The sequence below is a fragment of the Glycine soja genome, chromosome 4, assembly GCF_004193775.1.
Source record: "Glycine soja cultivar W05 chromosome 4, ASM419377v2, whole genome shotgun sequence".
NCBI classification, from domain to species: Eukaryota; Viridiplantae; Streptophyta; class Magnoliopsida; order Fabales; family Fabaceae; genus Glycine; species Glycine soja.
In genome coordinates this window covers 15,393,623-15,415,614 of record NC_041005.1, presented here as the reverse complement: position 1 = coordinate 15,415,614, position 21,992 = coordinate 15,393,623, and the positions used below count along the sequence as shown (strand labels likewise).

The window sequence follows — 21,992 nt, the reverse complement described above, 5'->3', positions numbered from 1 at the left end:
TATGAACCTTTTATTTATCCTTGAAGTAGTTTAATTTTTTTTTTATTTGTGTTCAACTAGTGAAGAGTGAAGACTGAAGTTGTTCTGTCAGACTCGTTGATTTTTCGACAGAAGCCTAAGCAATACACTGTCATTGAATTGCCAGTAAGAAAAATTGGTCATGAAACACACACACACACACACGTATGATAGAAACACACAGACACACACTGATGACACACACACACACACACACACACACTCATCATACAAAGACACACACACAAGTTTGATAACAAATTTGTTCAATTATACATGCAGAAATTTGTTCAGTTCTGACTTGTTAGCTGTGACAAGGTAGCTGGCCTCTTCATAAGGTACTTATCTAAGTTTAACTTAAATTCTACTGCAGTGGTGATGACCTACTAATATTAGTGAAAACAAATTTGCCTACTGTACCTTAGTTAATTTGTTCACAGTTGTAAAAAATGAATTGATTTTAACTTGAGTTATTCGTATTTTAAGTTTTCAAATATGCTTGCATGATTGTTTTTTTTTTTTTTGCACTGCAAAAATCTGAAGATGGAAGTCTGTCTCCATTCCATTTAACCAAGACCAAGTGTGGAATAGATACTACCTTATGCACCACTTTTTTAGGAATTTTGAAGAATGACAGTAGGTAGATAGGAAGGGCTGCTAAATCACTTTCTTGATCAAATAAGTTCCTTCTCCATCTAAGGTTCCATTCCCAGCTATCATGATTAAATTCTCCCATATTTGAGATGAGAGAATTTTTTTGCCTACTAATCAGAAAAAGCTGATTATATTTCTGTTCAAGGGTATAATCTTCCCCTAGCCACTTGTTTGTCCAGAATTTGATTGTTTCCCCACATCCCACCTTCCAAGTCAATTGGTGCTTGAAGATATTGTGATCTGACTGGTGAAATATCTTTCTAAGGTCCCTCCACCATTGAGAAAATCCCCTCTTATCTGTATCATGCTGGAACTCAGGCCATCCACCATATTTAGAGATTAGAACTCTTACCCAAAGCTGCTGCTGACCAGATGCAAAAACCCATATCCATCTACCCATCAAGGCTACATTGAACTTCGAAATATCCTTTATACCCAATCCCCCCTCATTCTTGGGCAAACAAATATCAGCCCATTTCACCCAAGGAATTTTATTATGAGTATTGTCTCCTCCCCACAGAAATTTCCTTTGTAAGGAAATTAATTTTTGGACTATCCTTTGGGGAATCCTGAAAAAGGAAAGAAGATAGATTGGAAGAGCATTGAGAACAGAATTGATAAGTGTGACCTTCCCCCCCATGGATATATCTTTCTGGGCCCATTTGGATAGTTTTGCTTTGAATTTAGTAATGAGAGGATCCCAAACCATCAGACTGGAAGGATTGGCACCAATGGGAATGCCTAAATAGTGAAAGGGGTAATTCATTTGACTGCAGTTCAGGATATTAGCTGCTGCCAAACCCCAGTTAACTCCACCTCCTATGATCCCGAATTGACTTTTAGCAAAGTTAATCTTCAAGCCAGAAGCCAATTCAAAGCCTCTAAGCAGGGCCTTTATAGCATGAACATTCTGCCAATCAACCTCACCCACAAAAACAGTATCATCAGCATACTGCAGAATATTAACAGGTTCTCTCTTCTTTCCAACTAGATAGCTTCTATAAAGATTTTTGTGAACTGCTTCCCTCATCATACCAGTGAGACCTTCCCCAATTATATTGAAGAGCAAGGGGGCTAAAGGATCTCCTTGCCTCAAGCCTCTTGAGGGGTTGAACTCCTTAGATGGGCTACCATTAATCAAAACTGATATGGTTGCTGAATGTAGGCAAGCTGAGATCCATCTTCTCCATTTTTGGCAGAAACCCAATCTAAGCAACATATAATCCAAGAAGGACCAAGACACTGAGTCATAGGCCTTTTCAAAATCCACCTTGAAAATCATTGTTGGCTTCTTGCTTCTCATTGCTTCCTCCACCACCTCATTAAGAATCAGGATCCCATGAAGTATATGTCTTCCTTTAATGAAAGTTGACTGTCTTTCATCAATGAGTTCATCCATAATAGACCTTAATCTATTAGATAAAAGCTTAGCTATGACTTTATACATGCAGCCTATCAAGGATATGGGTCTGTAATCATTTAGGGACTGTGGGTGAGACTTTTTGGGAATTAAAGCCACAAAGGAAGCATTGGAGCCTCTAGGAAAGCTTTCATGAGCATAGAGCTCATCCACGAATCTTCTAAACTCAGGATTCAACACATCCCAGAATTCCTTAATAAAATTGAAGTTAAGGCCATCAGGCCCAGGACACTTATCCCCTCCACAACTCCACACTGCTTGTTTGATCTCTTGGTCAGAGAATGGGACAATCAGTTGTTCTGTTTGCCTCTGAGAAATAGATTTGAAGTGAACTCCATCCAAGGTAGGTCTAGAATGCATCTGCTCAGTGAATCTATTATGGAAGAAGTTGGCAGCTTCATTTTTCACTGCATCAGGTTGCTGGATCCACTCCCCATATATAAATATACTTGGAATATTATTATAAGCTCTCCTGAAATTCATGTATTTGTGAAAGTAAGCAGTGTTGTAGTCCCCCTCCTTCAGCCATCTGGCCCTAGATTTTTGTCTCAATAAAGATTCAAAAGCATTAGAGGCATTCCATAACTCCTGCTGAAGTAAAGTTCTGTCCTTAATCTCTTGATCAGTCAGATTTCGATGAGCAGCTAGATCCTCTACTTCATTTAGCTTCTGCTGAATATTAAGGACCTTCTTAGGATTAATATTCCCCTCTGCTTTGCTCCACTGTTTTATAACAGATTTTAAGTTCTTCAACTTATTTTTAAGGGCAATACCCCCCCCCCCAACCCCCCTGCTGGTCCTTTTTCCAGGCCTCCCTCACCATTTTTTGGTACCCCTTTTGCTGCAGCCACCAGTCAAACACCCTAAAGGGCTTTGGGCCCCAGTCCACCATGTTAGTTTGCAATATAGACGAGCAATGATCAGAGAGGTTCCTTTGAAGGACAGTTTGGCAGCTCTCAGGCCAAAGAGATAGCCAATTCTGTTAGACCAAGAATCTATCAAGCCTGCTTTTCACACAGCCATTAGGCCTAATCCAAGTAAAGCTATTCCCAGAACATTTAATTTCCTGAAGCTCCATATCATCAATCCACTGATTAAAGGCTGCAATGTCATAAGGATCTGCCCTTCTTTGAGATAAGCTGATTCTTTCCTGAGAACTTCTAATGCTATTGAAGTCCCCAAGGAAACACCACATTCCACTAGGATTAGAAGCCTTCAGCTGCCTCAACTCATCCCATAAAGCTTTCTTCCCAACCAGATCACAAGGAGCATAAACATTGACAAGTATCAACTTCTGATTATTACTACAACATGTGCCTTCAAGCATTAAGAAGCTTCTACCTTTTTCCTTCCTTTCTACCACAAAGGTGGAGTTATTCCACATGCATAAAAGGCCACCAGCAGCTTGCACAGATGGAACAAAATCCCAATGACCAGTGGAGTCTCCCCAAATGGCCTGGCAAATACTTTTATTAAAGTTCTCCCTCTTGGTTTCTTGGAGGTAGACAAGATTCACTTTGGGCTTTACAATGAGCCTTCTAACAGCAGCCCACTTGACTCCCCTCCCCAAACCTCTAGAATTATAGGAGAGAATTATCATAATTGCTGAGATTTAATTCCCTTCTCTGCTGCCATCAAATCATCTTTATTCTCCATATCCAGCAGCAGCCCCTTAACCTTGCTATCTTCTTCCTCATAAGACAAGCCCATTTCCTTCAAGATGTCACATTGCAGCTGTATAGGGTCCTCGTATAAAGAAGACAGAGGGTGACCTTTAGAAGCTAGGTTGGAGTCCACGAAAGGTTCCTCAGTCTGTTGGGCCTTGGTATTACTTCTCATCATCTCCTTTGATTTGTCACTCTGCTGGGCCTTGGGATTACTTCCCAAAACTGTTTGATGAAATTGAAATTCAAACCATCCAGGCCAGGACTTTTATCTCCCCCGCAAGCCCAAACTGCAGACTTGATTTCCAGCTCAGTGAATCTATCAACAAGGCTTTCCTTCTGCCTTTGATCAAGGGAAGAGAACTGGATCCCTTCCAAGGTTGGTCTGCAAGGATTCTGCTCTGAGAATCTTTCTTTAAAGTGCTGAAGAACTGCAATCTTGACACTGTTAGGGTCATGGATCCATCCTCCATCAATACACAGACCTTGAAGAGCATTAACCCTCCTTCTATGATTGATGATTCTGTGGAAATTTCTGCATTAATGCAACTCCTTCACCATTCCAGCAATCGGGAGTGATCATAAAATAGAAAAACTAAGATGAATTTAATTTAAATTACTGCTTTGTTATCATTCTTGATGGATGTTCTAGCATTCATGAGTATTGACTTTGGTTTAATGGCTTCCATTTCTTACTATATGATTAAATCCTGCTCTGATATTGGATGACCATTGGTTGAAATGAATACCAAAATCCTTCTCCAAATGTGTCAGCCATGTCCATGACCATTGGTTTTTTTTTTCCAGGTTATCATAGACTACTTTTAATTGACATTGTTGTTGAAGGTCGTTCGGGTTATAGCAACTCCAGGTACGTACGTAAGAACTAGCATTTAAAATATTATATAGTGGTGTTTGCTTTAAAATGTTATATACTGGTGTTTGATGTAAAATGTTGCATACTGGTTTCAATGAATGAGGAATTGAGTCCCTTAGGAAATGAGTTGATGTAAAAAAATAGAAAACCTTATGCAATGCTTATTTTTCCACCCACATTTTTTTTATCAGCCAAGATAAATTATATTTATATATATTGTGAGTACCAGAGGTACAAAACAGTACATGAATTAGATTGAGTTGCCAGCAACATGGTTTCAAGCTCAGACTAAGATCAGTCTCGCAAGGAACCAAAGCTATGTATTACAAAGACCTACAACACCCACTGTCTATGGTTTCTACCCCCTGAAAAGACAAATCCCGATGCTATGTTAGACGACCAATAGCTGTAGGTGAAGGAAAAGTCCTTGTCAAAGTTCTTCAGCCATGTCCATAGTGTAAAAATAGCATCCTCCATTAACTTGTAACCATCAAAATTTTGATTAGAGAAGATGATTTTATTCCGGTGCTGCCACACTGTCCATGTGAGGGCCAGCCACCAACTTCTCCATCGGTTAAGACGAATTCTACTAGGCAAATAGAACGCGTGCTGGGAAAAGTGCTGCCACAGTTTCTGCGGAAAAGCTCCATGAATGTTGACCCATGTCATAGATTCCCACCATAATGGAAGTATTCTATCACATGTCAAAAATACATGTGCTTCATTCTCCTCAGAATTCCCACAGAATGGGCATAATGTGTCATTAATTGCCACCCTTCTCCTCCTCAAATTTGTCTTTGTTTGTAGTCTCTCCTTTAATTACCGAATATTGTCCAGTAGGGTCTATTTTCCAGATCCACTCATCTTTTTTGTGAATCTGAATACAGCTGCCAGCAACATCATTATGGAAACAATCTGCCATCTCAAGCTCTCTGTCAAACAAGTGTCTTCTCCATTTAAATTTCCACTCCCACCCTTTTTCCACCCTCATACTGCAGATGCTGCAGAGTTTGTGCCTTAAATAAGTTGCAGTGCTTATTTTTGTAAAAGCTGCAGTGCTCGTACATAACTTCAATTAATTTGAATCTGCTTTGCAAATGCTGCAGAATTTCAGGCTTAACCAAATTAGGATTTTCCACTCAGAAACCATCAATTTGCAGCATGAAGACACCACTCCTTAGATTGACCAAAAGCTTGTAAAGCATTGATTTGATACTGCTTCCCTCATCATGTGGCTCATGATGTTTACAATTTAATGATCCTTTGCTACCCTGCAATGAGACACACATAGATACACAAACACACACACATAGAGACAAACACACGCAGACACAAACACAAACACAAACACACACACACACATAAAGATACACACACACACACACACACAGAGTCACGCACACATAAAGACACAGACAAAGACACAAACACACTGAGCCACAAACACACACAGAGACCCACACGCAAAGACACACACACTGAGTCACAAACACACACATACACAAACACACTCACACACATGGACAGACACACACACACATAAAGAGACAAACACACACACACACACACACACACACAGATAAAGAGACAACCACAAACACACACACCCACACACACACAGATAAAGAGACAAACACACACACACACAGTCACACACACATAAAGAGACAAACAAACACACAAACACACTGAGCCACAGACACACACACAAAGACACACACACTGAGTCACAGACACACACATACACACTCACACACATAGACAGACACACACACACACACACATAAAGAGACAAACACAAAACACACACACACACACACACAACTGTTGATGTCCTTGTATGTTCTGGTACGTCATGAATGTTCTTGTATGTCATGAATGTTGTTATATGTGCTGAATGTAATTTGCTATATAAATAACTGTTGTTCATGCTGAGTGAACCGTAGATTCCCGTTTGAGACTGAATGCAATGATTCTTGCGGATAGTTTGCATTAGTCATTGTATTTAGTCTTGAATTGTCCGTTTGGATAGTTTGGGGAGACTTGTATTTTTATGTTAGACTCATTCGGTCAGGTTATTATTATTTTGATTAATTTGATGAAATTTTGGTTGAATGCATTTCAAGTTGTTCTCTGAGTGCATACTTGATTATCGTGAAATTCGTTTCACTGATGTCATGTCGTGTACTTGGAGACCAATGTGAAATGCTGCCGAAATTTACTCAAATTGTTCAAAATAATGCTAACCATGACGTTTGAGGCTAACATAAAAGACAGTCTTCCTAAATGGGATAGGGCCACACCTATAAATAAAAAAGTGATATTTGCATGCATGGATTTGCTTAGATGGATCGAAGTTGGATCAATCAAAGTCGCATGAGCCCATAATATGAGGATGGCGTCGAGCAGTTTTTACAATTTGCTTTAGAAAGAGGTCGACCGAATGAAGAAGGAAAATATTATTGTCCTTGCATCAACTGTTTGAATGGAAGACGACAACTACTTGACGACATACGGGACCATCTATTGTGTGATGGGATGAAGAAGAATTATACGACGTGGATATGGCATGGTGAAGTGACTGACATGCATACTGGGTCCCAATCTGAACCGTTTGATGTAGAAATGGGAGATCGCTTGGAAGACATGATTCGTGATCTTGGAAAAGAGTGTTTTCAAGAAGCACACGCCCCTGTGTATGAAGGATTGCAGAGTGATTCAAAGAAGCCTTTGTATACGGGGTGCAAGAATTCCTTAACCCTGTTGTCTACGGTGTTAAGTCTGGTTAATGTGAAGGCCAGGTATGGGTGGAGTGACAAAAGTTTCACCTCACTGCTTGAGGTAGTGCACAATCTGCTTCCAGAGGACAACATGCTGCCTAAAAGTTACTATAAGGTGAAGAAGATATTGTGTCCCATGGGTATGGAGTATCAGAAGATTCATGCTTGCCCCAATGATTGCATACTCTACAGGCATGAATTCCAAGAAATGTCCAAATGCCCTGTCTGTGGGACTTCACGGTACAAAGTGAAGGAGGAAGAGGAAAGCAATTCTGATGAAAACTCCAACAAGGGCCCCCCAGCGAAGGTTTTGTGGTATCTTCCAATCATTCCAAGGTTTAAGCGTCTGTTTGCTAACGAGGACGATGCAAAAGACCTTACATGGCATGCAAATGGAAGGATTTCTGATGGAATGGTCCGTCATCCGGCTGATTGCTTCCAGTGGAAGAAGATTGATGGTTTGTATCCGGATTTCGGGAATGAGCCAAGAAATCTTAGACTTGGACTAGCCAGTGATGGAATGAATCCATATGGCACCTTAAGCACTCAACACAGTTCATGGCCAGTTCTGCTAGTAATTTACAATTTGCCTCCTTGGTTGTGCATGAAGCGAAAATACATGATGTTGTCTATGATGATATCGGGCCCAAGACAGCCAGGAAATGACATTGATGTTTATCTAAGTCCGTTGGTTGAAGATCTGAGAAAGTTGTGGGACGAGGGGGTTGTAGTGTTTGATGCGTTTCGCAAGGAGACGTTTGAAATGCGTGCAATGATTTTTTGTACCATTAATGACTTCCCAGCATATGGGAATCTCAGCGGTTATAGTGTTAAGGGTCATCATGCATGCCCCATCTGTGAAGAAAATACAAGTTACATACAACTGAAACATGGGAGAAAAACAGTCTACAGTAGGCATCGCCGCTTTCTAACACCCAATCATCCTTACAGACGACTGAGAAAAGCTTTTAATGGAAGTCAAGAGCATGATATTGCACCGATACCGTTCACTGGTGAGCAGGTATATCAGCGGGTTCAACACCTGAACAGTGTATTTGGGAAGACCCAAAAGAAGGATAAAAGTCAGAGTTGCATATGGAAGAAGAGGTCCATTTTCTTTGATCTTCCGTACTGGTGTGATCTTGACGTTAGACATTGTATTGATGTTATGCATGTGGAGAAAAATGTTTGTGACAGTGTGATTGGGACGCTCCTTAACATTCAAGGCAAGACGAAGGATGGCTTGAATACCCATCAAGATCTAGATGATATGGGTATAAGATCACAGTTGCATCCAAGGTCTGATGGGAAGAAAATTTACTTGCCCCCAACCTGCCATACTTTGTCCAAGAAGGAGAAGATAAGTTTTTGTCAGTGTCTTCGTCGGGTGAAGGTTCCACAAGGATACTCTTCAAATATTAAGAGCCTTGTGCAGTTGAAGGAGCTTAAGCTTGTAGGGTTAAAGTCTCACGATTGTCACGTGCTCATGCAACAATTGTTAGCCGTGGCTATACGAGACATCTTGCCAAACAAAGTCAGGTTCACGATAACTCGCCTGTGCTTTTTCTTCCATGCTATATGTAGCAAAGTGATTGATCCAGTAATGTTTGATGAGTTGGAAAATGAGGCTGCAATTGTACTGTGCCAGTTGGAGATGTATTTTCCCCCTGCTTTCTTTGACATCATGATTCACTTGATTGTGCATCTGGTTAGAGAAATCAAATGTTGTGGTCCTATTTATCTACGGTGGATCTACTCGGTTGAGCGATACATGAAGATCTTAAAAGGGTATACAAAGAATCTATATCGTCCGGAAGCATCTATTGTTGAGAGGTACATTGCAGAAGAAGCCATTGAATTTTGTTCAGAATACTTAGAGAAGGCTAAAGCTGTTGGGCTTCCTGAGTGTCGGCATGATGATAGAGTGGGTGGTAAGGGTTCAAGAGGACTGCAGGTGATCACTCCAAGTGTAGAAGATTTGTTACAAGCTCACTTGTATGTCTTGAACAACAATAATGAAGTTTTGCCATACATAGTTAAGCATGAAGCTTTAGTCAAACAGAATAATCCGAAAATGTCAAAGAATTGGGCGTTGAAAAAGCATAACAAAACTTTCTGTGATTGGTTTAAAGATACAATCTTTGCAGATGAGAATGCTTCAGAAACTTTAAGAAAACTAGCAGATGGGCCTAAAAGAAATGTTATAACCTGGCAAGGATACGACATAAACAGGTATTCATTTTACACAAAAGCAAAAGATGACAAAAGTACAATGCAGAACAACGGGGTCACCCTAAGGGCTGAATCTCAACACTTTGCAAGTGTCAATGACGCCAATCCCTGTGTAGCTTCCATCCCTTAATTTGGGTTCATTGATGAAATTTGGGAGCTTAATTATGTGAAATTTACAGTATGTGTTCTCAAATGTAAATGAGTTGACAGCAACACCGGTGTGCTCACTGATGATATAGGATTTACCCTGGTAGATCTAAAGAAACTTGGTTACCACAATGACCCTTTCATCATGGTAGAACAAGCTAGGCAAGTATTTTACGTGCAAGACCCTTGTGATGAAAGGGGGTGCGTGGTTCTGCAGGGCAAAACAGTTGGTGTTAATGTAGAAGATGATGATTCATACATGGACACCTATGTTAGTCCTTTGACCGCTCAAATCACTGGTAACATTGTCGGAGAAGAAGAAGCTGACGACGTTCATGCAAATCGAAATGATCATGATGACGGAGAATTGATTAACATCGGCTAATGTAATTTTCTGCAGAGACAGAGGTCACCAAACCTAGTAAGTGACAACTACATTTTTCTCTGATTGAGGTATCGGCTTTTTGTTTAAATTTGTCTCCTTAGGACTTCATCCAGCTCATGTTTGTCACCAGTTTCATCATCCACCACCCTTTTCTTCTCTGGCTTCTCACGTTCATTGTTGTTAAACCCATATTTATGCTCTCTTCCCTTCATGTCTTGTTTTATCACAATTTTAGCTGAATCTCCCATCTTCAGCATAGTTGAATCTCCTGTCTCATTGTCCAATGACACACTTTGATGGCCTGTATCTCTTTTCTTCGTATGTTCTAGTGCTTCAGCTTCAGAATGCATAAAGCAATCAGAATTTTCCAGTGATCACCAAAGGCTTCTATATCAGCATTGACACTCTCCACCCTCTTTGGTTTATGCTTATGTGTTTTCTTTCGTGCCTCCTCGTTATAAATCTCAGCTTTATTCGAGGTTGCACTAGAACGATCACCACCAATCTGTGCTTCTTCCTCGTCTATCAGGTCAATATCTTTCCTTTCAACTTTTGTTTTGTAAATTACAGTGTAGTTTTCAAAAGCAAAGGTGAAACGAAAGATATTGAGCTGGTAGAGGAGGAACAGGCACGGATTGGTGCTGATCCTTCTAGTGGGACCTCCAATAAATCTGAGAATTATAAGGAGGAAGCATGGAAGAAAACACATAAGCATAAACCAAAGAGGGTGGAGAGTGTCAACGCTGATGCAGAAGCCTTTGGTGATGACTGGAAAATTCTGATTGCTCTATGCATTGTGAAGTTGAAGCAGTAGAACATACGAACAAAAGAGATACAGGCCATCAAAATGTGGCATTGGACAATAAGACAGGAGATTCAACTATGCTAAAGATGGGAGATTCAGCTAAAGTTGTGATAAAACAAGACATGAAGGGAAGAAGGCATAAATATGGGTTTAACAACAATGAACGTGAGAAGGCACAGAAGAAAAGGGTGGTGGATGATGAAACTGTCGACAAACATCAGCTGGATGAAGTCCTATGAAGATCCTCCTCATTCTCAAAGAGGGGAACGAGCAACAATTTGAAGGTTGTATATTAAGGAACTTAAGAATTCAAAATAGCTAGTAATAAGAGGGATTTGTTTTCGGGATTTTCTGAGCACCAAGAGCGGCTATGCAAGAAGTTTGCACTTGAGGAGGGAAGGATATTTGCAGCTAATGAACAAGTTTCTTAACTATTTGTCCTTAAGATTTTACTGTTTCTTTTTGCAAATATGTAAATATAAATGGTATAAGGGTATTCCGTAAAAACATGGTCTATATTTACTTCTAAGATTGTTAGGGGTAAAAATGACCATGTCCCTATGACATAGCCTGATATTATTTATATTTACATATAAGAAAAAAAAAACAGTAAAATCTGAAGGACAAATAGTTAAGAAACTTGTTCATTAGCTGCAAATATCCTTCCCTCCTCAAGTGCAAGCTTCTTGCGTAGCCGCTCTTGGTGCTCAGAAAATCCCAAAAACAAATCCCTCTTATTACTAGCTATTTTGAATTCTTTAGTTCCTGAATGTACAACCTTAAAATTGTTGCTTGTTCCCCTCTTTTTTTTCTGCAAAAAAGAAAATCAAATGCTGTGAAAACATGGATGAAGTCCTAAGAAAATCAATATCAAAGAAAACATGGATGAAATCACAATTAAAAAGCACAACTACCTATCTTTCAGAGTCCTTTGGTTAATTTGTCTTGTCTCCTTATGTGGTGGGGTTTTGTTTAATAATGTTATACTTTTGCCTTCCAAAAAAAACTTATCACTAATCCTCTTTTCATTAATCCAATTTTGTATGTTATTGTATAAAAGATCATGGGTTCTCCACTGCCTCCACTACTCCTCCTCCTCCTCCTCCTCCTTCTCCTCCTTCTCCTCCTCGTCCTCCTCCTACTTCGGACGCATCGGCTTCGACGTCTGCCGTGAAGCGGACACGCAAAGCCTCATGCCTACGATTGTTGTCCACTAGACCACCTGGTGTTGAGAGACCAGTGGTGCATGTTGATCCTGCTACAGGGAAGGCCGACGGTCCCCACAAGAAAAAATTAAGAACATATTTGGGGATTGTGGCACGTGATAAGGTGGACATCACCTACGAGAACTGGAAGGAGGTCCCTACTACTTAGAAGGACCTGATTTGGGAGGATATTCAGGTATTTCTCTTTTCTTATTTGATTGTGTGTAATTAATAGCCAAAAATTTTCATTATTGTAACAAATAAACTTTGTTTCATGTTGTCAGGCGGAATTTGATATCCCAGAGGCTTCTAACAGTAGGATGAAAATGAAGTTACTACAGACCGTGGGGGAGAGATGGAGGCAGTTTAAATCAGACCTCATGAGGAAATGGGCCCTTGCAGCCGATCAGGACGGTGTCGAGGACACTGTCTGTGACAAATACGACATCAGCAAGGAAAAGTGGGCCCAGTTTTGCCAGACTCGTAGAGACCCTTCTTGGGAGGTATGTTCCTTTGCCATTTAATTTGTTTTTCATGTTAAACATGATGTTGTTATACTTCATTCTACCCATTTCAAACATTATTGTTTAATTTTTTCAGGATGTGCGCATGAAGGCACAGGCCATCCAGAAGCAGAATACTGCCCCCCACGTTTTGTTTCGTGGGGGTTATGATTATTTGGAGCAGAAGCTCCTGGCTGAGAAGACCAAGAAGAAGCTGCAGGAAGCTGCACAGTCAGGAAGTGTTGATGGCGTCATCGACCCTCCATCCCCGGTCAGACGCCACGTGAAGTGGAAGATGGCCCGCACGAAGAAGACAGAGGAGATGACGACTGAGGCCGCAAAGGAAATCGCTGAGAAGATTGTAAGTCATTTTCAACTAACCATTACAATTATGTTTGAATATTTTACGAATGCCATGTACCACTGTGTGTTTTCTGTGCAGGATTCGTTTGAGGAGCAGGCCACACAGGGATCGTTCGTCCCCCATGGACATCAGGATGTTCTGGCCGCTGCTATTGGACGTCTAGAGCACCCTAGACGTGTCCGTGCTGCTGGAGCCGGTGTCACCATCAAGAAATACTTTGGATCGGCTCCACGGATGTCCCGCAGTGCTTCCTCCCTGCCTCCTGACGAATTACAGCAGCTGACCCAGCAGATCAGGGACCAGCTAGAGGAGTCCATCACAGAGAAAGTGACGAGGCAGGTCATGGCATCCTTCAGCCAGCTTCAGTCACAGATGCAATCTCAGGCACCTCCTGAGCCTCTGGTTGGTCCTGGTCCCTCCGGTCCTCGGGTGAGCACAAAGGGGAGTTGTGTTGATCCCTCAGGAAACGATCCTGAGACGGATGACTCTGACAGGTGCGGCTTGTACATAGAAGCAGATCCTGCCCGCCTGGTTGCCGTGGGGAGAGTTTATGAGGGATCGACTCTTGTTCATAACACTCCTTTGTTGCCTGGCCAAGTAAAGGTGAGTGTGGACGAGGTTAAAGATGCAGATGCTCCAGTTCCTGTACCCACTGCTGAGGTTTCCTTAGTGGGGCAGACACTTCACACCTTCCTTGCTTGGCCGACACATCTGATCAAGTCTTTATCACACCAGGTACTTATTGTCCTTACTATATGTTTCTTCTTTTTAAATTAATTCATTAAGCGTGCCTTAAATTTGGCTATTTAACTTTGTTTCATGAACAGGTAGCTGTGTCTCCGCCAAAACCACCTCCGAAGCCTGATCCGGAGGTCGATGATCCGCTTTATCTGATGACATTAACCATCCCAGAGCTTTTCTTGAGGCCTTATCAGGTTAGATGGGATGCCACCGTGTTCGGGGTCGTTAATCTAGATTTCCCCCTGTACATAAAGCACGAAGACCTCTCCGAAATCGCACACAGTGGTCAATGTCTCAGCATATCAGTGTTACAGTTGTGGATTCTGTAAGTCTTTATATAAAAGGCTTTTATTTACCTAAGTTATGGCTTTCAATTCATAAATATTTAACTTTGACTTAACATAAACAGGCATTTCACTGAAACATGTAAGCGAGCGGGGAATTCTGATATCTATGGATTCCTCGAGCCTCAGTCCATTCAGAGGTCTGGGCAATCGCAGTTTGAATCTGAAAGTTACATAAAGAGTTGGATGCAGAGTTCATAACACGATGTGTATCTTGGAGCCTACCTAAATGGGTAAGTAACAAAATAACAAAATTTAATTAATGTTTACTAATGTACTAACCCATTTTAGGTTCCACTGCAGCGGACATTGGCAGATGGTGGTCATCCTGCCCAAGGAACACTTAGTTGTCTGGTTTTGTTCATTGCATAACAGGCCAGACAACTACCTTAAGGGGATTATTAATAGGTTAGTGTTCTTTTCAATACATTTGCATTGTAATACCTCAACGTACAACACCAGTTTTTAATTGTTACTCATATGGAACAGTGCTATCAAGTGTCTTGATGATGCTCCACAGCCTAAATCAAAGGCTCCTGCTAGGTGGATTGTCGTCAAGGTACGTCATTTACATAAAACTTCCACTTATATATATTTCTTTATGTGTCTGTACACTAGTTGTTTAATTAATATCCAAATTTCATTATGTATTTAGTGTAATAGACAAAAAGGAACTACTGAGTGCGGCTACTATGTCATGCACTGGATGTCCACCGTCATTTTAGGAAGTTTTAGAAATAATTGGGAAGCGGTAAGTTTATTTCAAAGAAAATCGATTTATTTATAATTTGTATTACATTATTAATTTAATATGATTTATTTAATCATGCAGTATTTTAACGACCCTAGACCATTGGAGCCTGAGAGATTAAAAGCATTGCGGATTTAGTGGGCACAGTTTTATCTCCGAGTTAGAGATCAGGCCTAGGATTTAGGGACATTTTTTTAACATTTTTGACATTTTTTACATTTTCTATGTAACACGAACATTGAATTCATTTGTTGATTGTTCTTTATAATATATAAATCAATTATTTGATGTTTATTATCATTAAAACTGCTTGAAAGCAAAATAAAATGTTTATTTGCTGTGAATTGGGCCTCCTGAAATTGCATTTGACAGGTACAATTTTGGGTTTACTGTAAAAACAGAAAGTATATATAAAAAATATAATTGAAAACAACATCGGTTATTAACAAAAACCGATGTTAATATCATAACCAACATCGGTTATAATAGAAAACCGATGTTAAGGTTTGTATATTAACATCGGTTTTTTGTGTATAACCGATGTCAGCGTTTGTATTTTAACATCGGTTATCTGTGGATAACCGATGTCAACTATTGTACATTAACATCGGTTAATTATAAATAACCGATGTGAATATTTGAATAGTAACATCGGTTATTTATAATTAACCGATGTTATACACAAAGAACTACACCAAATAAGTGTAAGCATCATCAACGTTGACATCGATTTTCTAGAAAAACGGATGTTAAGGGCATACATTAACATCGGTTATTCTAAAAAACCAATGTTAAACTAACATATTAACATCGGTTTTACTGGAAAATCGATGTCAACATTCATCATGTGTACACTTTTTTTGCTGTTGTTCATTGTTTTTAACATCGGTTATTTAGAGAACCGATGTTGTCATATGTATGTTAACATCGGTTCTCCAAAACCGATGTTAACATTCATACATTCAACATCGTCACTTTCAACATCGGTTTTAGAACCGATGTAGAATGTTCTAAATAACCGATGTTGAAAGTGTATTTTTTAATAGTGATTACAGTTGTTTAGCTACTTATGTACTAAAAATAAGAATTTTTTATATTGATTTCATGTATATGAAACATTGTTGTTTCAACAATAAAGCTATATAAATACCAAATTTTAAAGAGATCCATGCAAGCATTTAATCTATATATTTGAATATTGTTGTGATGAAAATTTGTAATAATTTGTTTGAGTTATGTTTAACGTCTTTGGTTAGCTTTATTCTTGATCTTGCTATGCTTAATGCAATCATTAAAACTAAAATGAAACAAGCATGTAAAATTATACGATTGATTCACTAAGTTTGGTTATATGTGAAAAAAGTAGCAAAGTGTAATATGTTATTTGTCATTGAAAAGATGATTTTCAATGGAGGGTAATCAGTTACACACAAGATAATAAATTATATTGTTTAGAAATTGTTTTGTTAAAGAGCAATGCATGTGACAATAATCGATTACAACTTAAGTTAATAAATTATTTTACTTTGTAATTGGTTTCTGAAAAAGACATATTTGGCAATAATCAAATAAATGAGTTAATAATCTATTACATATTGTTCTCAGTTTGGACCCATGTGTTTGTTGAACATAATAATTCATTAATTAGTGTAATAATTAATTATAAATTGTTGTAAAACTAAAAAATAATAGAATAACAAATTTTATCTCTGATCCACTTTTGTTCTCCCTATAAAATAAGAGTTCTCATAACAAAAAATATAATACTTGACTACTTTAGGATCGTTGGTTGTTCCCACAAATGAATATGAGACTTTTAAGTGTATTTTGTCCTCATTCATACACTTTTTAGGAAGCATCTCAGAAGATCACTGATCCTATAATTGCTCCAAACCAAACACACTTAACTGTGAAGTTCTTAAGTAATGAGCTACCGAAAAGTAAACGTTACTTATTGTATATGTAGTATCAATCCTCAACAGTACAGTCTCATACCAATGGTTGTTCTCATTCAAGTATGTATTTGATTCATTTATGTATCCCTCCGACTGAACGACTGTGTTAACACCTAAAAATTTAGCCCTTGGAGCAATAGTTATTGATTGGCTACGGTTAGCATAAGGAAATCAATTGATGCCGCTAACGTGGCCAAAATAGGGTAAAATGGTAAAATGACTGGGATGGTAACACTTTGGATACTGTGTAGGCCATTTTACAAAATGTGGAATTCAGTTTGACAGACAAGGAAACAATTGAAAGGATGATAGCCATGATCTCCTAGATTGTAGAGATTTTTAATAGTGCTTAAGCTAATGAAATCATTAATTGATCATTATAAATAAAGTCTATCACATAATAGAAAGACACACAAACATCAATACACAAAACCTAGTCATTTTCTTGCCTATTACTTGCATTATTTCACTTATTTCCCTTATTTTGCCTACTTCTTTTAAGTTCCTTTATCGCTTTTAGTCATTTATCGCTTCCTTTACCGCAATTCCACATAGGAGTAGCTTAAATTAGAAACTTCAATTTGTCAATTGTTGGAAAGATATTTGTAGTAGATCAGGAACCCAACCAAGGAACAAAATCTCTTTCTTGGGTCAATCTCCTAAAGGAAATCATTGCTTGGTACTTAGTCATCACCACGATTAAGGGAATTTCACACCAACATTACTGAGGGACCCCAGTTACATCACTGAGGTTTCGAACTCTTCTAGCAAATCATCCTTGGCAAATGCAATTATGCTTAGTGAAATAGAAAATGGAACCGCCCACTAAGCAATCTTCCAACCATCATATCATTCTTCAGGTAGGCATTAGGATTACATTGACAACTCCCACATTTACAGCCGTTAATACTTATGTGGTATCCATGGCAGCTGCTACCAATCAACCAAATTTTATCCTGGAAGATTGCATAGATGGTGAGGAAGAAGTTCCAAATACCATGGCTCCAATACTAGAGATGACGACACATGTCTTGTCTACCATACGTCATCAAATAAAGATTAGGGTCGATGATATCATGCAACAACTTTTGAAACAATTAGGTGATATTGTGAAACCCATGGTCATGAATGAAATCAAGAAAGCTCGAGAGGAGGAACGCAATCATGGCCAATTAGAGGCAATGACTAATTTTGTACTTAGAATTTAGCCTTGTCAGTTGTTTGTCTCTCTTCGGCAAGTGTACTGAGTTGCATAAGTAATATAAAATGATAATACCGAGTATCGTATCCTCAGGAAACTTGTTTCACTCAAACACTGTATATCCTGTATGCAAACATTTGTATGGATTAAAAGCAAGTAAATATTAAGTTGAATCTTGTATTGAAGTCTATTTGAATACAAACTAAATATCTAGAATTTTGGAAGTGAAAACAGTGAAGTAAAAAGCGTTGGGTCATTCTATTGAATTTCTCTTGATGTTTAAATGTATTTTTCTCTATCTAACGTTATCCTAGTGTTCTTATGCTGAGAAATTACTCAAACCAAGATCCCTCTAGTGAATGAGCCTAACCTTATTTAAACTTCATCCTTGATCCCTCAACAAACTTAGTCTAGCTAAAAGAGTTGCATTAAGCCTACAACATAATATGAATTAGATCACTACACTTCATTCCTAGACATACAAATTTCTAGCTTGTTATACCAAGTTCTAAGGCTTTAAAGCATTTCCCAGTGCTAAAAATCCTAACTATACATACAAATGGGTGATCAAGCCACAAGCATGTAAAATAAGCATAGATAGAAGCAATGAACACATACAAATAAAATTAAATAGATAGTGATAGAGTGTTACATCATGGTTTCACAAAACTTCCCAACAAAGAGGCTTAGCCTTCCATTACAAGCAATATACTCTCAATACAAGAAAGGATGAGTTTTGAGTGAAAGAAAATGGCAAAGGCTGGTTGAGGATGTTTCATACAACCTCTAAACCCTAAACTTCACTCCTCTAACCTAAGCTCTCTTTGCTGTTCTCTTTCTATCGCTTCAGCTTCTCCTTGTGCTCTGTTTTCAACTCTCTATATTTATTTCCGCTAATTTTAGTGTTTTAAAGGCTCTTGGACCTTTCAGCTTTTGAAGGCTCGCTTAGTGAGACTGGCTCGCTAAGCGAGAATAAGTGAATTTTGGCTTAGCAAGACTAGGCGTGCTAAGCACGAGAAGAGACAATGACCTCGCTGGGCAGGCTGGCTACGCACTGGGCCCTTTGTATGGTGTTTTTAAACACCAGGCTATTAGTCGTTGAATGGCTTTAAGCATTATGCTATTTACAATAGCTTTTATTCCTTAAATTTTCTAGAGGAGGAATTCTTTGATCCTCAAGCATCTAAGTCTGCTGATCCTTAACTAAATAATAAAATTTCTATTCCACTTTGGAAATATTGAAAAGGTAAGGCTCCCTTCCCTGACTTGTTTACCCTCGAAGGGTCATAAGGCAGGATAACAATAAGGCTTCCCTTTGACTAACTCAACCGCTATTTGATCAGCAAATAAGTTATCATCAAGGTCTTCTTTCTGTTCTTCCTCTTCTTCCAAAATCAAGGATATGGTCTAAGGATTTCTCCCACGTCCATGGAATTTTCTATAATCCTTCCCATTCATGAATTGCTCCACCCTAGCCACCTTAATGGCTAACTGTGCTTGATCTACACAATCTTCTGTAAGCAACGATTCATGCAGCTATGCAGCCATGTTTACAATTGTGATGGTTGCATATTTTGACTTTGGAAATTGCACACTACATTTATTCCTCATTCTTCTGAATCGTTCCAAAAATTTAGTGACTAACTTGTTAATCAATTGCTTGGTATTCATCAAATCAGCTACCAAAATGTCCAATTAAGGGTTGTAAAATCTATCATGGAAATAACATTCCATGTCAGCCCAACTATTAATTGAATTTGGCGACAAAATTGAATACCAAGTGAATGTCATGCTACTGAGAGACAAAGGGAACAATTGTATCCGTAAGTAATCATTTTGACTGGATTCCCTACATTGGGTTGTGAAACGTTTAACGTGCTCTATGGTGGTTTTCCCATCCTTGCTTGAAAAGGTTGCAAAATATGAGATCTTGTACCCTTTTGGAAAAGGGGCAATTTTGTCAATACACTATGAATAAGGTTTCCGATACACTAGCCTGATGACTAGCTTTAATTGCACCCCAAAATGTGTGTGAATTACATCTTCTATCATGTTCGCATCTATAGTTTAAGGAACAATCATTCTTGCCTCGGTCCAAGTGGGTATAGGGTTCTCTATCATGGCAGAGTGTTGTCTACCAGTTGTTTATGGCTCTGCCAAATTTTGGGGTGCCATAAAGAATGGCATTTGAGAAGTTTTTCCCCTATTCATTCGCTAATGGTGTCCCATATATTGGTGATTTGGATCCCTCTATGATTGACCTCTGCCCATGTATCCTAATGACGATTGAAACATTGGTATGGGAGCCATTGAGGGTAATGGCAGTAGTCCAATGACACCTAAAACATTAGGTGGATGCCTAGCCATTTGCATAGAACCAAGTTGCATTGAAGGAGGTCCAAATGCTTCAATGCCTATCACAAGCCTAGTGACCAAAGGCTGATGTTAGTTGCTATTCATGAGTAGTTTTATATTGAATATTTGCAAGGAAATAGCGTGTTACCTCCAATTTATGGTTCTTTTTGTAGGAATTATACATATTTTTCTGTTTAGTGTGATTTTATAGAGTAGATACTCCCATTTTGTGAATTAATGTTGAATCTAACTCAGTTTCAGGCCAAAGAAGAGAAGGTTCAAGTAGCTGATGACTCGCTCAGGGAGGTAGATCCACTCAACGAGTGGCATTCGCTAAGCGAGGCATGCAACTCACTTAGCAGGTTAGGAAACCCTAGAAGAGGATCAGTCAGAGATGTGCTCGCCCAGCGCGTAGCCAGCCCGCCCAGCGAGGTCATTGTCTCTTCTCGTGCTTAGCACGCCTAGTCTTGCTAAGCCAAAATTCACTTATTCTCGCTTAGCGAGCCAGTCTCACTAAGCGAGCCTTCAAAAGCTAAAAGGTCCAAGAGCCTTTAAAACACTAAAATTGGCGGAAATAAATATAGAGAGTCGAAAACAGAGCACAAGGAGAAGCTGAAGCGATAGAAAGAGAGCAGCAAAGAGAGCTTAGGTTAGAGGAGTGAAGTTTAGGGTTTAGAGGTTGTATGAAACATCCTCAACCAGCCTTTGCCATTTTCTTTCACTCAAAACTCATCCTTTCTTGTATTGAGAGTATATTGCTTGTAATGGAAGGCTAAGCCTCTTTGTTGGGAATGTAACACTCTATCACTATCTATTTAATTTTATTTTTATGTGTTCATTGCTTCTATCTATGCTTATTTTACATGCTTGTGGCTTGATCACCCATTTGTATGTATAGTTAGGATTTTTAGCATTGGGAAATGCTTTAAAGCCTTAGAACTTGGTAGAACAAGCTAGAAATCTGTATGTCTAGGAATGAAGTGTAGTGATCTAATTCATATTATGTTGTAGGCTTAATGCAACTCTTTTAGCTAGACTAAGTTTGTTGAGGGATCAAGGATGAAGTTTAAATAAGGTTAGGGTCGTTCACTAGAGGGATCTTGGTTTGAGTAATTTCTCAGCATAAGAACACTAGGATAATGTTAGATAGAGAAAAATACATTTAAACATCAAGAGAAATTCAGTAGAATGACCCAACGCTTTTTACTTCACTGTTTTCACTTCCAAAATTCTAGATATTTAGTTTGTATTCAAATAGACTTCAATACAAGATTCAACTTAATATTTACTTGCTTTTAATCCATACAAATGTTTGCATACTGGATGTACAGTGTTTGAGTGAAACAAGTTTCCTGAGGATACGATACTCGGTCTTATCATTTTATATTACTTATGCGACTCAATACACTTGCCGAAGAGAGACAAACAACTGACAAGGCTAAATTCTAAGTACAAAATTAGTCATTGCCTCTAATTGGCCATGATTGCGTTCCTCCTCCCGAGCTTTCTTGATTTCATTCATGACCATGGGTTTCACAATATCACCTAATTGTTTCGAAAGTTGTTGCATGATATCATCAGCCCTCATCTT

At 38.9% G+C, this 21,992-nt stretch overlaps 1 protein-coding gene across 1 annotated transcript; it reads right to left on the bottom strand.

Annotated features, from left to right (window-relative positions):
- Window positions 1-3,074: 3,074 nt before the first annotated feature.
- On the bottom strand, window positions 3,075-3,692 carry LOC114410604. The gene has a single exon (XM_028374565.1). It carries the CDS (start codon window positions 3,690-3,692, stop codon window positions 3,075-3,077), a length of 618 nt encoding a protein of 205 aa, XP_028230366.1.
- Between the last annotated feature and the right edge of the window lie 18,300 nt (window positions 3,693-21,992).